General features: G+C 44.2%; 1 protein-coding gene across 2 annotated transcripts in view; it reads right to left on the minus strand.

The window, feature by feature from the left end:
• LOC126267144 (uncharacterized) overlaps positions 1-17,689 on the minus strand; it is a 296,096-nt gene that overhangs the window by 24,087 nt on the left and 254,320 nt on the right. For both annotated transcript variants that reach the window (XM_049972072.1, XM_049972073.1), the window contains exon 4: positions 3,310-3,541. In XM_049972072.1, the coding sequence (XP_049828029.1) occupies positions 3,310-3,541 (232 nt within the window). The remainder of the gene's footprint in view (positions 1-3,309; positions 3,542-17,689) is intronic.

The following is a 17,689-nucleotide window of genomic DNA, read 5'->3' on the forward strand; positions in this document are numbered from 1 at the left end:
ATGGTGCGGTACGAACACGCAGAAAACATCAGTTCGTCAAGTTACTGACGTTCTTGTCGGGAAGACTTTCACGGAGAAAAGAAAACCAACGCACTGATGTGTGTAAATATTAAAGTACTACATATAAAAATATCTGCACCTACAGGCGTTACATCCTGTGCAAAAATTGTTGACAAATGACACTTCCCCACCGCTTTTAATAAAAGGCATGTTAATGCTAGTACTGAAACTACCACAAAGGAAAGTGCCATAAGATTTTCGCCCGATTACCCCATCAGCACGGATTTGAAGATCATGACCAGAATTATAAACCCCTGACTGAAAGCACTCCCCCATAGGATACTTTGACCTCACCAAGACGTTGATATTAACATTATCTGGGAATGCCGAAATGTAAGAATTTCACTTGACATTGCAAAACCAAATTTGTGTTAACTTTTTTGGATTTTGATAAGGTCTCTGATAGGGCTAATGAGTAACTTTTTATAGAGGACAATGACGCAAATGGGTCTTAGTCAGTGGATTGGGTTGCGTTGTTTGTGGGAAGAGATCAAACTGCGCGGTCATCGGTCTCGTTGGATCAGGGAAGGACGGAGAAGGAAGTCGGCCGTGCCTTTTCAAAGGAACCATCCCGGCATTTGCCTGGAGAAATTTAGGGAAATCACAGAAAACTTAAATCAGGTAGGCCGGACGCGGGATTGAACCGTCGTCCTCTCGAATGCGAGTGCAGTGTACTAAACACTGCGCCACCTCATTCGGTTTAGTCAGTGGTTTAGACAACTTTTAATGTGATGTATTTGCAGTACTTTGTTGATTTAATACTGAACGTCAGTAAACTGAAATACAAATCAGTTAGGAATGAAATAAAAACCTAAGTGCAGCAAAGCTACGGCGAAATGGCTGCAAGAAAAATGCGAAGGAAAACGAAAGAGATTGTTGGAACGACTACCTCAGCATACAGAAAAATCAAAACAACTTTCGGTGAAAATAAAGCATAGACAGTAAAATGGAAAATCCACTGTTAAATGCAGAAGAGGGGATGGGTGGAAAGAGTACATGGAAGGACTTTATGAGGGGAGAGACTTGTCGATGGTGTCATGGAAGAAGAAACAGCAGTCGACATAGAGGATCCAGTATTAGAACTTAAAAGAGCATTGAAAGACTTAAAATCGAATAAGGCAGTAGGGGAAGGTAACATTCCATCAGTATTTCTAAAATGGAAGTGGCAGTAAAACGAATATTCACGTCGATGTGTAGAATGTATGAGACTGGCGAAATCCCATATGACTTTCGGAAAAACATCATCCACAAAATTTCGAAGACTGCAAGAGCTGACAAGTGTGTAAATTATCGTACGATCTGCCTAATATCTCATGCATCCAAGTTGCTGACAAGAATCATATGCAGAACAATGGAAAAGAAAACTGAGCATGTGTTAGATGACGATCAGTTAGACTTTAGGAAAGGTAAAGGCACCACAGAAGCAAATTTTGACCATCCGGTTGATAATGGAAGCGAGACTAAAGGGAAGTCATAAAAGGGTCGTAGGGTTTCTTCGACCTGAAAAAAGCGTTTGACTATGTAGAATGGTGCAAGATGTTCGAAATTCTGAGAAGAATAGGGTTAAGCTGTATGGAAAGACGGGTAATATACAAATTGAGTAAGAGCGAGGAGGGAACAATAAAAGTGGAAGACCAAGCAATAAGTGCTCAGATTAAAAAGGTTGTAAGACGGGAAGGTAGTATGCGAATGAGGCATGAAAAGTACTCAGACTAGTACTGGTACGGCTTTCTCGTAATCAAGCGCCTGAAGATGGTATATACATCTTGAAACCCGGACTGTGCGTACGATTTTATGCAAATAAAGGATCTGTCTAGTACAACTGGAACACATTTATTTACTATCAAACATTTTAGTAACAGCTATGGATGCCCAGCAAAGAGTACATCACACCTGATGAAATATGTGCGTTTCCTTTCTCGCCGAATTGAGATGATTATAAAGGCAGGAAGGAATAGTAGACATATTAGCGCGAAGTCACCTTCGAGTACCTAACGTTTTGTTCCGCATGTTTCTAAAATGGTTCAAATCTCTCTGAGCACTATGGGACTAAACATCAACTACTTAAACCTAACTAACCTCAAGACATCACACGCATCCAAGCCCGCGGCAGGATTCGAACCTGCGACCGTAGTGGTAGCGCGGTTCCAGACTGAAGCCCCTAGAATCGCTCGGCCACAACGGCCGGCTCCGCAGGTTTAATTGTATCATTGTTATTAAAACAGGTAATCATCCAGGAGAGTCAAATGACAGTAAGAGGCTGGCATTTACGGGTAGTGGTATCTAAAACTCTAGTCAAAGACGCAGAACCAGACGGTACGCAACTGCCCGCAGGTATGGGGTGGTTATAATGGAAGTGCAGCTGATACGAAACTTCCTGGCAGATTAAAACTGTGTGCCCGACCGAGACTCGAACTCGGGACCTTTGCCTTTCGCGGGCAAGTGCTCTTCCATCTGAGCTACCGAAGCACGACTCACGCCCGGTACTCACAGCTTTACTTCTGCCAGTATCCGTCTCCTACCTTCCAAACTTTACAGAAGCTCTCCTGCGAAACTTGCAGAACTAGCACTACTGAAAGAAAGGATATTGCGGAGACATGGCTTAGCCACAGCCTGGGGGATGTTTCCAGAATGAGATTTTCACTCTGCAGGCAAAGGTCCCGAGTTCGAGTCTCGGTCGGGAACACAGTTTTAATCTGCCAGAAAGTTTCATATCACCGCACACTCCGCTGCACAGTGAAAATCTCATTCTAAAGTGCAGCTATTTACAGAGGTTCACCGTGGGCTGCAATTATCGTATGGCAGCGAAACTTGATAGATATTCTAATGCGTCAATGCCGAACCATTGCACGTTGGAAAAGAATTACTTCCTCATTCTGGCCAACATTTGAACATCTGGCGTTGTGAATGCAACAAAGATGTAAAGAAATTTTCCCATGTGTAACGCATTAGGAGTGGGACATAGACAGAAAAGGGCAAACAAGAGAGACAAGCATAGACGTCGACCAGATATTGTGCAACGCCAGATTGGCACCTGGTCGCCAAAACTGGAAATATCTTTTTGTCCAGCGGAAATAGGTTCCACTTTAGCAAATTAGCGTATCTACCAAGTTTCACTGCCATACGATAACTACAGCCCATACTGGACTTCCGTGAGTAGCTCCACTTTAATTGTAACCAGTCAGTATCATGGGCAGCTAGCCTACAGCTCAAAATGAAGGACTGTTAATAGGTGGAGTGGGTACGGACCTGCACCAGATTCCTGGGAATGTGCGCTCTGGAGCGAGGGCTGCTGGCCAGCAGCACCTGCTGCAGCGCCGCCGAGGTGCGCGGGGGCGGCAGGATCTCCGTGAGGTCGGCGTACTCCACGGTGGGGCCGCCGCCGCCGCCCCCGCTACCGCCGCCTCTGCCAGCTGAGGCCGCGCAGCAGCCGTCGCGGTGGTCCCCGCCCGCCGCCTTGCACGGAATCTTCCTGCGGTACCTGCAACAAAACGCGAAAACGGCTCACACGCGCGTCACGTATGCAGGTTCACAAAGAGCACAAAACATTCCAAATGTGGGAACACACGTCGCCGAGTGCATCAACGGCCCTCTGAGGTATCTGTGTATTTTGTATGGGGTATGTGGAGGATACGGTTCAGGCGGGAGATGATTCTCTGATGTTTTGGGGGTGTTTTCCGTTCCATGATGTGGGCAGCCTTTCGAAATGCCTGCACAAAAGACGACGAAGCAAATATTCCAGAATTCGAATCGAGAACTGGCAACATGAGTAACGTAAAAGTAAATATCCTTAAATCACTTAATAAAAGAAAGTCTTCTGGGCCCGACTGTATACCAATTAGGCTTCTTTCGAAGTATGCTGATGCATTAGCTCCATACTTAATCATATACGATCGTTCGCTCGACGAAAGATCCGTATGCAAAGACTGGAAAGTTGCACAGATCACACCAATATTCAAGGAAGGTAGTAGGAGTAATCCACTAAATTACAGGCCCATATCGCTAATATCGCTATGCAGCAGGATTCCTTAAGATATATTGTGTTAAAACATGAATTACCTCGAAGAAAGATGTATATTGACACACAGTCAACATGGATTACGAAACATCGATCCTGTGAAACAACTAGCTCTTTATTCACGTGATGTGTTGAGTGCTATTGACAAGGGATTTCAGATGGATTCCGTATTTCTGGATCTCCGGAAGGCTTTTGACACTGCATCACACAAGCGGCTTATAGTGAAATTGCATGCTTATGGAATATCTTCTCAGTTATGTTACTGGATTTGTGATTTCCTGTCAGAGGTCACAGTTCGTACTAATTGACGGAAAGTCATCGAGTAAAACAGAAGTGATTTCTGGCGTTCCCCAAGGTAGTGTTATAGGCCCTTTGCTGTTCCTTATCTATATAAACGGTTTGGGAGACAATCTGAGCAGCCGTCTTAGGTTGTTTGCAGATGATGCTGTCGTTTATCGACTAATAAAGTCATCAAAACAAATTGCAAAACGATTTAGAAAATTATCTGAACGGTGCGAAAATTGGCAGTTGATACTAAATTACTGTAAGTGTGAGGTCATCCACATGAGTGCAGAAGTAATTCGTTAAACTTCGGTTACACGATAAATCAGTCTAATCTAAAAGCCGTAAATTCAACTAATTACCTAGGTATTACAATTAAGAACAACTTAAATTGGAAGAAACACATTGAAAATGTGAGAAAGGCTAACCAAAGACTACGTCTTAATGGCAGGACACTTATAAAATGTAACAGATCTACTAAGGAGACTGCCAACACTACGCTTGTCCGTCCTCTGTTAGAATACTGCACCATCATCTTTACAATAAAGATGTATTCATCAGATCGTCAACATTAGTAAGTGAACCTTCAACAAGTTGGATTAGGATCCAAAGTCTAAAAGGAGCAAAATAAAATAAAATTCAAAGACAGTGCATCACATACACTGAAGAACAAAAGAAAATGGTACACCTGCCTAATATCGTGTAGGGCCCCTGGGAGGTCGCAGAACTCCGCAACACACGTGGCATGGACTCTACTAATGTCTGAAGTAGAGCTGGGGGAAATTGACATCATGAATACTGCAGGACTGTCCACAAATCCGTGACAGTACGACGGTCGAGTCCTCTTCTGAACAGCGCGTTGCAAGGCATCTAAGATATGGTCAATAACGTTGATGTCTGGGAGTTTGGTAGTCAGCTAAAGTGTTGAAACTCAAAACTGTATTTAGCCACTTTGCAGCAATTCTGGACGTGTGGATTGTTGCACTGTCCTGCTGGAATTGCGAAAGTCCGTCGGAATGGAGAATCAACATGAAGGATGGAGGTGATCCGACAGGATGCTTACATACGTATCACCAGAGTTCGTATCTATACATATCAGGGGTCCCATAGCACACCAACTGTACACGCCCCATACCATTACGGAGCCTCGACGAGCTTGAACAGTTACCTACTGACTTGCAGTGTCCAGGGAATCATGAGGTTGTCTCCATACGCTCGATACAATTTGAAACGAGACTCGTCCGACTGGGCGACAGTCCAATGTCGGTGTTGACGGGCCCAGGTGAGATGTAACGCTTTGTGTCATGCAGTCATCAACGGTACACGAGTGGGCCTTCGGCTCCGAAAGTCCATATCGACGATGTCTCGTTGAATAGTTCACACGCTTACACTTGTTGGTGGCCCAGCACTGAAATCTGCAGTAACTTGCAGGAGGGAAGCACTTCCGTCGAGTTGAACGATTCCCTTCAGTCTTCGGCGGTCCCGTCCCTGCAGGATGGTTTCCCGGCTGCAGCGATATCAGAGATTTGATGCTTACCGGATTCCTGATATTCACGGTACACTCGTGAAATGGTCGTACGGAACAATCCCCACTTCATAGCTACCTCGGTGATGTTGCGACCCATTGTTCGTGCGCCGACTATAATACCACGTTCAAACTCACTGACATCTTGGTAACCTGCCGTTGTAGCAGCAGTAACATAACAAAGGCGCCCGACACTTATTGTCTATATAAGCTCTCCCGATAGCAGCGCCGTCTTCTGCGTGTTTATATATCTCTGTATTTGAATACGCTTGCCTATGCCACTTTCTTGGAGCTTTAGCGTATAAGAATACAGTAAGTGCTATTGATAATACAAAATACTAAAGGCAAAAAAAGGAGTTAAAAGCGCGAGGGGCGGGTCATGGGAGGGGTAAATGGATGCTTGTTGAAAAAGGATGCGAGAGATACAGAAATATATATTGCTAAGTCAAGAATTTTAAAATTGAGGTGGTTAACTAAGAGAAAGAAGAGGGAAGAAGAGGGTCTGGAATCAAGTACAGTGGGTAGGGAGGGGGTGTGGAATGTCAAAGGATGGGGTGGGGAGGGTGCTGAATAAAATGACAGTTGGGATATGAGTGCACATTTCATTAAATGTTGAAGCAGGAAAATCAGAAAGAGAGTGAAGAGGTGGGAGAAATTTGGGTGGCAGATTGATGGGGGAGAGGCAAGAAACTTCATCGGACCTATACACAGGCGATTGTTTGAAGGTTCAAAGCGGTGGTGGTGGTGGTGGTGGTGGTGGTGGTGGGGAGGGCACAAGAGACTGTGACATATAACGACAAACAAATCATTGTGGAACGGGAGGGGGGGGGGGGGTCCTGGGTGCAGAAGGATAGTAATCTTTCAGATTAGGTTGGTATACTGGCGGGTCCTCTCGTAGTATTCAGTGATCAATTCTGCAATACATAGGAGTGTCAGGATACTATTGGTTGCATACAGTACTTTTCCTTCCGTAGGCATTGGTACACTACAGATTAGAAAGTTTTTCGGAACTGGAAACCACAGAGTGAGTGTTAGTTTTGATTAACATGCTGTTAGTAGCGCCTGAAGGTAAGAGAGAAACTGAGCAGCTTTGTGCAGCACGAGCTCTGACGGCGGGATGCACAGAGCTCCTTTGTGCGAGTGAGAGGTCACCCTCGGCGTTCTTAATGCCTTCTGTACAAAACAAGTCCCTAAACAGGAGCTTCTACGCAGAACTACCACTCGGCCCCGAATCTGTAGAGACCTCGGGAAGTGTTACTGGAAAGCACTAGCAATTAGCTGACAGTTGCGGTACCGTAGATGGTCCCCCTATATTTCTAGAAAGCGAATGCTATAAGCACGCTCAGCCTGTAATTATTGCTAGAGGGCGTAATCAGATAGGTGCATATCAAGATACAGAATACATCTGACTGCGACCTCATGGTTCCACCTAAGCTATGTTAAAATGTCGGGATTTCGGGAAATCGGCGATCATCACCATCTGTATTGTGTGATACGACGACCACCTAATATTAAAATGTAGCAGGTAAATATCATGACTGTTTAGTGTAATATGGGGAGGTTTCAATCTTACAGCTTTAGAACGAGGGACGCGTGCGATTAAAACTGATACCAGCGCCAACGAGTCGTGCGTGATTGTTCAGACCGTCTCTCCTGAAAACTTCTTCGAATAGTTGGGTAGAGACCCATACATGAGCCCGTCCTCTCTAATCTCTTAGTAACTAAAAGACTCAATCTTTTCAAATGAATTAACATACTGGAGGGAAACATACTCCCACAGCCTCAATGACTACAAGAGTTAAAACTAACAGATGTTAGGAAAGGCGGGATTATATTTTTACTTGGGAAGTGTGACAGCAAACAGATTGATGTTTATCTGAGGAGTCGTGCTTATACATGGGGACAAATATGGAGAGTATTAATGGACAAAATTACGATGTATTACACAACACACTTTATAGAGTGTGCATTCTAGGTCAGGTAGCCTATTGCTTCCTCCCGTATACACATATGACGAAGAAATCAGAGAAATTAGAGCTCACAGTGTCGTGTATCGACACCCGTTCTTGTCCACGCACCTTTCGCGAATGTGACAGTAAAGTGAGAAAAGGAGAGTGGTACAAGAAGTACCTTCCACCACATACCGTCAGGTGACATGTGGAGTGGTATATTTTCACGAAGCTATTATTGGGTACAAACGAAACACGCCCCACAATTTATTACTGATATTTGTTTAAGTCGAGCAGGTATGCATTTAACGTGCTTGTCCTCAGACACTAGTTTATGCTGATATATAGAACATACACCTTCATTTGAAACTTTTAATCTGCATAAATATCCACAACAGAGTTTTCAGAGTTTTTTGAATAAACTTCTAAAGAAAAAGATAAAAATCTCTTGCTCTTCGCTCGACTTTTGAAGAAAAATGGAGCGGTATCATAGTAAACATGCTCAGAGCTTCAACATCCTCTCCCTGTTACTTGCTTTTCAAATGGTTCAAATGGCTCTGAGCACTATGCGACTTAACGTCTGAAGTCATCAGTCGCCTAGAACTTAGAACTAATTAAATCTAACTAACCTAAGGACATCACACACATCCATGCCCGAGGCAGGATTCAAACCTGCGACCGTAGCGGTTGAACGGTTCCAGACTGTAGCGCCTAGAACCGCACGACCACTCCGGCCGGCTTACTTGCTTTTCTCCTATCCATATATTTTTCTATCTTGGATAAGCTCATCCCTGTTTATTTTTTATCCCAGCCGTACAACTTCCATTAGCCTATTTGTGACCCCGTCACGTAATTTATAAAACCCTATCACCTACTAAGTAAAACAGTCATGATCGGTATTCTCTGTGAATCGCATAACGTGTCCGAGTATTACAAGCTTGTGTAGCTCATATGGAGCGAAATAACAAACATTATACAGTATAAAACAGAGTTAAAGATCCATACACAACTTCTAATCACCGCAATTAGAACAAATACTTGAACAACTTGGATATTCTCTGAAGTGACCAAGGCCGGCCGGTGTGGCCGTGCGGTTCTAGGCGCTTCAGTCTGTAACCGCGTGACCGGTTCGAATCCTGCCTCGCGCATGGATGTGTGTGATGTCTTTAGGGTAGTTAGGTTTAAGTAGTTCTAAGCTCTAGGGGACTGATGACCTCAGATGTTAAGTCCTATAGTGCTCGCAACCTTTTTTTTTTTTTTTTTTTTTTTTTTTTTTTTTAAAGTGAGCAACCGAAAAATTCGACTTTTAAGTGAGGAGCGTCGCCAAACCTTAAGGTTACGGGCAGAAAGTGTATGAGGCGTCTAGATACGTTGCAGTGATGTGGGAAAGTCTTGTCCACACAGGACCGTCATTGCTTTCAGCATAATACCTCTGGAAGCGCTCGAGAAAAGTTGTTTCGGTGGACTGCTTATACTGTTGTTCCACTGCGTTATTTGTAGATTACGCTTATTGCCTGCAATCGATCTGTAGATAATGAAGACATGCAAATAACCTTGGTGTGATTATTCTACTCGAGTCTTCAATTTAAAAAATGCTACTGAAAACTAAGGGGCAAAGTTTCAACCAATTAAGAGCGTCGTCTTGAGGAAACGTTTCGACACTTTTGCTGTATTTTAAGTGAGAGTGAAAATGGTGGCGAAATTGCTTTAAGACGACGCCGTTACTTTGCTAATAAACCAAGATGGTTTATAATACTAATACATTTTCATTTTCTGTTATTTCGCATTATGTGACGAGGGAAACTGTGAGCACTACTTTTAGCTCAATCTAAAAGGGGTGTATCACACTATATAGTTTATCATGTATCTGTCACCAGCCACCACCATACAACACAACACATCGTGAGACAGTATCCTGCCTTCTTCACTTAAATCAATAAATGTCGGTAGTTAAAGAAGAAGTTAATATCAGCCACGACTGCAAATGGTTAGCTGCCACTTAGAAATATAATAATTATGACATTACCAATAACCTGTGAAAAACTTGTTTAGGACCAGGTATGGCTCATCCGCAAGCTAATTTTCAGTACTGTGCGTCACTATTAAATTTACTTTATCAACACCTATATTTCGTGTTGTGGTTCGCAGGAGAGCCAACCGTATTGCTGAAGGAGGCCGAAATGCGCGCGTTTTAGCTCACGCAGGCCGGCGTGAGGTCTGGAACATGACAAGGGAATTAGAATTGAGAAAAACGGACGTAGCTGGTGGAATACTTAACTTTAATCCATTAATGACGAACGTCGCTCTTTATGGTACATGACTCACAATATCAATCGGTCGTAGCAAATAACGTAGCTGAAGGCTATGCTAACTATCGTCTCCGCAAATGAGAGCGTAGAAGTCAGTGAACCATCGTTAGCAAAGTCGGCTGTGCAACTGGGGCGAGTGGTTGGAAGTCTCTCTAGACCTGCCGTGTGGCGGCGCTCGGTCTGCAATCACTGATAGTGGCGCCACGCGGGTTCGACGTATACTACCGGACCGCGGCCGATTTAAGGGCTACCACCTTGCAAGTGTGGTGTCTGGCGGTGACACCACATTTCGTCGTCAGAATTAATCAATATACAGGTCAATATGTTCTGAATATGGTAGTCAACTTTCCGGGAATGTCTGATGAAACGCATACTATCGGCAGTCCTTGAGGTAATTAAGGCACAAAGTTTGAGATTCCCAGAAATTCCTCATATCCTTCTTTCCTCCGGAATCTCTTCGCAGCGAGTTCACGCACTTATTTTATTTCTTTTTTTTCCAAGGGTCATTCATTTTCATACCAACATCAGCCTTGAATCATAGTTGTACTCGACATTTTCCCACTCACAAGGGGAAGGCCTTAGCCACGGCCAACCGATGGGGAAAGCCTCAGCCACGGCCAACCGATTCGGCTCCAATTTGGCAGGTCGCTTGTGTACAGCCTAAAACGAAGGAATCTAAGATAGTTTGGGTCAACACCCCCGCAATTTTGAGAAAATCGCCCCTAAAGGTTATGACGAGCAATAGACCCAACATTGAAGGGATCGATAGATAATTGTAAATAGAGCATTTTTCATCATCAGGTATGGGGCCCGCGAATGCAAACTTTTCCAGAAATCGAGGAAAGAAACTTTTACAACTGTCGCTTCTGTACCCACATGGTAAACGTTTTTGGCCGACAGTGCCGATAGCGCAGCGGCCAAGGCAACTGGCTGGAAATCGAAAACCCGGTTTGGAATCTCTAAGAAACCCAGCGGATGTTATTCTTTTCGTTTGTATCTCAATTGATAGGAATAGGAGACTTAATAACATAAGTAAATCAATAAGGAATGATAATCATAAGGTAGGCAAACTAATTTCCCAAACGCCGGGAGTTAGTAAAGTAATAAACTTTTAAGCCTTGTCACATGAAAACAGCTCCGAGTAAGAGTGCTACAAATTCCTCACGAGGGATCACAGATAGCCAACCGCGCGACGCTTGTTTACAGCGAGGCACGGGACTGAATCCACGCGGGGAAAGTTATGTTGTCCCGGTTGCCTCTTGTAATATCGTAGTTGTGCACCTGGAAGAGTGAAGGTGTCCAACACGAGCCTAATAGAAGTCAGTCGGAAAGAATTGTTTTCCGTCATTAGGCTGCCACGAACCTCGCAGATACATGCAGTGATTTTTCCATCGTTAATGTGCCGAATGAAATACGTTTTGTGAATGAATACGGTGTTCTTCTGTAAGTAACATGACGAATACTGTATGTTCTTTGTAGTAATTAGCTCGTCTCTTTATGCCGTAGTAACTAGTTATTGTTTGCTGTGTCATATCTTTCAGGTGCATAATCTGAATAATGGAGGATGTACACCCTTCTACTAGCGCTGTAATACACTCCTGGAAATTGAAATAAGAACACCGTGAATTCATTGTCCCAGGAAGGGGAAACTTTATTGACACATTCCTGGGGTCAGATACATTACATGATCACACTGACAAAACCACAGGCACATAGACACAAGCAACAGAGCATGCACAATGTCGGCACTAGTACAGTGTATATCCACCTTTCACAGCAATGCAGGCTGCTATTCTCCCATGGAGACGATCGTAGAGATGCTGGATGTAGTCCTGTGGAACGGCTTGCCATGCCATTTCCACCTGGCGCCTCAGTTGGACAAGCGTTCGTGCTGGACGTGCAGACCGCGTGAGACGACGCTTCATCCAGTCCCAAACATGCTCAATGGGGGACAGATCTGGAGGTCTTGCTGGCCACGGTAGTTGACTTACGCCTTATAGAGCACGCTGGGTGGCAAGTGATACATGCGGACGTGCATTGTCCTGTTGGAACATCAAGTTCCCTTGCCGGTCTAGGAATGGTAGAACGATGGGTTCGATGACGGTTTGGATGTACCGTGCACTATTCAGTGTCCCCTCGTCGATCACCAGAGGTGTACGGCCAGTGTAGGAGATCGCTCCCCACACCATGATGCCGGGTGTTGGCCCTGTGTGCCTCGGTCGTATGCAGTCCTGATTGTGGCGCTCACCTGCACGGCGCCAAACACGCATACGACCATCATTGGCACCAAGGCAGAAGCGACTCTCATCGCTGAAGACGACACGTCTCCATTCGTCCCTCCATTCACGCCTGTCGCGACACCACTGGAGGCGGGCTGCACGATGTTGGGGCGCGAGCGGAAGACGGCCTAACGGTGTGCGGGACCGTAGCCCAGCTTCATGGAGACGGTTGCGAATGGTCCTCGCCGATACCCCAGGAGCAACAGTGTCCCTAATTTGCTGGGAAGTGGCGGTGCGGTCCCCTACGGCACTGCGTAGGATCCTACGGTCTTGACGTGCATCCATGTGTCGCTGCGGTCCGGTCCCAGGTAGACGGGCACGTGCACCTTCCGCCGACCACTGGCGACAACATCGATTTACTGTGGAGACCCCACGCCCCACGTGTTGAGCAATTCGGCGGTACGTCCATCCGGTCTCCCACATGCCAACTATACGCCCTCGCTCAAATTCCGTCAACTGCACATACGGTTCACGTACACGCTGTCGCTGCATGCTACCAGTGTTAAAGACTGCGATGGAGCTCCGTATGCCACGGCAAACTGGCTGACACTGACGGCGGCGGTGCACAAATGCCGCGCAGCTAGCGCCATTCGACGGCCAACACCGCGGTTCCTGGTGTGTCCGCTGTGCCGTGCGTGTGATCATTGCTTGTACAGCCCTTTCGCAGTGTCCGGAGCAAGTATGGTGGGTCTGACACACCGGTGTCAATGTGTTCTTTTTTCCATTTCCAGGAGTGTATATAGTTGGGAGCCTGTCACAGACGATGGCAAGCGGGAAGTTACCGACGCTGTGTTTTGGTTTGTAAAAGTGTTGCAAGACAGATGCATTATCAATGCACTACCCGAAGCAGGCAGTCCTGCTTCTCGGCGTCCGAGAAATTTATTAGCCTACCTTAATATTATCATTCCTTATTTATTTACTTACCTTATTAACCCTCCTATCCGTATCAATTGAGATAAGCAAAAATACAAACGAAAAGAACATCCGCTAGGTTTCTTCGAGATTCAAACCCGGGCTCTCCGAATCTCGGACAATTACCTTGGCCGTTGCGGTATTTTTTATTGTTCTCGTTTTGTTCTATTAATTTGTTCGGTGCGGATGTTCCATGACACCCATTCAAGTTCAGTGTTGAGCCATTGACTCAGTTTTTTATTACAGAGGGCCGCTAACCCCCTGACCGAACACGCTGAGCTACCGTGCCGGCGAGTATCGGTGCTGTCGGCGAAAAGCGCTTACCATGTGGGTACAGAAGCGGCATTTGTAAAAGTTTCTTAGCTCGATTTCTGGAAAAGTATGCGTTTTCGAACCCCATACCTGATGATGAAAAACGCTCTATTTACAATTATCTATCGATCCCGCCAATTTTGAGTCGATTGCTCGTCATAACCTTCAGGTGTGATATTCTAAAAAAAGCGGGGGTATTGTCCCAAAATATCTTAGAGTCCTTCGTTTTAGGTTGTACACAAGCGACCTGCAAATTTGAGCCGAATCGGTTGGCTGTGTCTGAGGCCTTCTCCTTGTCAGTATAATTTCAGTTTGCCTCAGGTCTTTTTAGTTGCGCCTGTAATAATGTTTTGCTCCCTGTGTGGTCTGAAAAAGTTATGTGTGCAGATAGGACCGAACTATTGCGGTCGCCATATACGAGAGACAGACTGACTGGGTTGAATGGCTCTGAGCACTATGCGACTTAACTTCTGAGTCGCCTATAACTTAGAACTACTTAAACCTAACTAACCTAAGGACATCACACACATCCATGCCGGAGGCAGGATTCGAACCTGCTGTATTTCACCACTACTGGCCCATCTGTATATCGAAGAAGCAATGACGGAAATAGAGAAAACGTTCAGGAGTGCGACTAAATTTCGGGGTGAAATGATAATTCGCTGACGCCATTGCTACACTCAATAAAAGTGACGAAGAATTTCAGGACCTGTTGAATGAAATAAGTGTAGACCGACGAACGGAAAGTACTGCGTAATAGCAGAAACGAAACTATGTAGCAACAAAATTAACACAGAAATTGTTGACCAAGAAACAGAAGATGTGAAGGAATTCTGAAGCAAGAAGGCCTTAAAAAGCGGAGTAGCATGGGCAAAGAAATCTACTAGTACCAAACACTGGGCTTAATTTGACAAAGAATTTTCTGATACTATACATTTGGAGCACAGCATTGCATGGAAGAGACTCATGGGCTGTGGGAAAAAAAAAATAATAGAAGAGGATCGAGGAGTTTGCGATGTGGTGCTACAGAAGAATGTTCAAAATTAGGTGAACTGGTAACGTAAGAAATCAGGAGATTGTCCGCAGGAGCGGTGAGGAAAGGAGCACACGTAAAACAAGGACAAGAAGAAAGGACAGGACGATAGAGTGTGTTTTATGACATGAGGGAATAACTTACGCAGTACTAGAAGGAGCTGTAGAGCGCAAAACCTATAGAGGAAGACAGAGATGGGAATATATACCGCACATGTAACTGAGAACGTTGGGGTAAGATGCTACTGTCAGATTAAGAGATTGGAACAGCAGAGGAATTCGTGGGGGGCCGGATCAAAACCAGCCAGATGACTGCTATCGTTGTCTCATAAATTCAATTTCAGCTCTGAACCTATGTATTGCATTCCTCAACTTTCACACAAACTCAGGGTGAAGGCCTACACGAATTATTTACAGAGATTTGACATTTCTATTCTTAGAAGCAGCATGATAAGCGTAAATTGTATTTGTCTTAATGTTTGCCGGACTCAAACATACCGAGAATTTTTTTCCGATAGCACTTCGTTGCTAGTCACTGCAACATACTCGGTCTTTTCAATAAACATAGAAAATAAATGTACACATATTACAGGAAGGCACAGATGTGTTATGTGTTATTATAACACAAACTAATACTTACAAGGCTATCATGTTGTTGTTGTTGTTGTTGTTGTTGTTGTTGCGGTCTTCAGTCCTGAGACTGGTTTGATGCAGCTCTATATGCTATTCTACCCTGTGCAAGCTGCTTCATCTCCCAGTACCTACTGCAACCTACATCCTTCTGAATCTGTTTAGTGTATTCATCTCTTGGTCTCCCTCTACGATTTTTACCCTCCACGCTGCCCTCTAATACTAAATTGGTCATCCATTGATGCCTCAGAACATGTCCTACCAACCGATCCCTTCTTCTGGTCAAGTTGTGCCACAATCTTCTCTTCTCTCCAGTCCTATTTAATACTTCCTCATTAGTTATGTGATCTACCCATCTAATCTTCAGTATTCTCCTGTAGCACCACATTTCGAAAGCTTCTATTCTCTTCTTGTCTAAACTATTTATCGTCAATGTTTCACTTCCATACATGGCTACACTCCGTACAAATACTTTCAGAAACGACTTCCTGACACTTAAATCTATACTCGATGTTAACAAATTTCTTCAGAAAAGCTTTCCTTGCCATTGCCAGTCTACATTTTATATCCTCTCTTCTTCGACCATCATCAGTTATTTTGCTCCCCAAATAGCAAAACTCCTTTACTACTTTAAGTGTCTCATTCCTAATCTAATTCCCTCAGCATCACCCGACTTAATTCGACTACATTCCACTATCCTCGTTTTGCTTTTGTTGATGTTCATCTTATATCCTCCTTTCAAGTCACTATCCATTCCGTTCAACTGCTCTTCCAAGTCCTTTGCTGTCGCTGACAGAATTACGATGTCATCGGCGAACCTCAACATTTTTATTTCTTCTCCATGGATTTTAATACCTACTCCGAATTTTTCTTTTGTTTCTTTCACTGCTTACTCAATATACAGATTGAATAACATCGGGGAGAGACTAAAACCCTGTCTCACTCCCTTCCCAACCACTGCTTCCCTTTCATGCCCCTCGACTCTTATAACTGCCATCTGGTTTCTGTACTAATTGTAAATAGCCTTTCGCTCCATGTATTTTACCCCTGCCACCTTCAGAATTTGAAAGAGAGTATTCCAATCAACATTGTCAAAAGCTTTCTCTAAGTCTACAAATGCTAGAAACGTAGTTTTGCCCTTCCTTAATCTAGCTTCTAAAATACGTCGTAGGGACAGTATTGCCTCACGTGTTCCAACATTTCTACGGAATCCAAACTGATCTTCCCCGAGGTCGGCTTCTATAATTTTTGCATTCGTCTGTAAAGAATTCACGTTAGTATTTTGCAGCTGTGACTTATTAAACTGATAGGTCGGTAATTTTCACATCTGTCAACACCTGCTTTCTTTGGGATTGGAATTATTATATTCTTCTTGAAGTCTGAGGGTATTTCGCCTGTCTTATACATCTTGCTCACCAGATGGTAGAGTTGTGTCAGGACTAGCTCTCCCAAGGCCGTCAGTAGTTCCAATGGAATGTTGTCTAATCCGGGGGCCTTGTTTCGACTCAGGTCTTTCAGTGCTCTATCAAACTCTTCACGCAGTATCGTATCTCCCATTTCATCTTCATCTACATCCTCTTCCATTTCCATAATATTGTCCTCAAGTACATCGCCCTTGTATAGACCCTCTATATACACCTTCCACCCTTCTGCTTTCCCTTCTTTGCTTAGAACTGGGTTTCCATCTGAGCTCTTGCTGTTCATACAAGTGGTTCTCTTATCTCCAAAGGTCTCTTTAATTTTCCTGTAGGCAGTATCTATCTTACCCCTAGTGAGATATGCCTCTACATCCTTACATTTGTCCTCTAGCCATCCCTGCTTGGCAATTTTGCACTTCCTGTCGATCTCATTTTTGAGATGTTTTTATTCCTTTTTGCCTGCTTCATTTACTGCATTTTTATATTTTCTCGTTTCATCAATTAAATTGAATATTTCCTCTGTTACCCAAGGATTTCTACTAGCCTTCATCTTTTTACCTACTTGCTACTCTGCTGCCTTCACTACTTCATGCCTCAAAGCAACCCATTATTCTTCTACCGAATTCCTTTCCCCCATTCCTGTCAATTGCTCTCTTATGCTCTCCCTGAAACTCTGTACAACCTCTGGTTCTTTTAGTTTATCCAGGTCCCATCTCCTTGAATTCCCACCTTTTTGCAGTTTCTTTAGTTTTAATCTACAGCTCATAACCAATAGATTGTGGTCAGAGTCCACATCTGCCCCTGGAAATGTCTTAGAATTTAAAACCTGGTTCCTAAATCTCTGTCTCACCATTACATTATCTATCTAAAACCCGTCAGTATCTCCAGGTTTCTTCCATGCATACAGCCTGCTTTTATGGTTCTTGAACCAAGTGTTAGCTATGATTAAGTTGTGCTCTGTGC

This window comes from Schistocerca gregaria, chromosome 4, assembly GCF_023897955.1.
Source record: "Schistocerca gregaria isolate iqSchGreg1 chromosome 4, iqSchGreg1.2, whole genome shotgun sequence".
NCBI classification, from domain to species: Eukaryota; Metazoa; Arthropoda; class Insecta; order Orthoptera; family Acrididae; genus Schistocerca; species Schistocerca gregaria.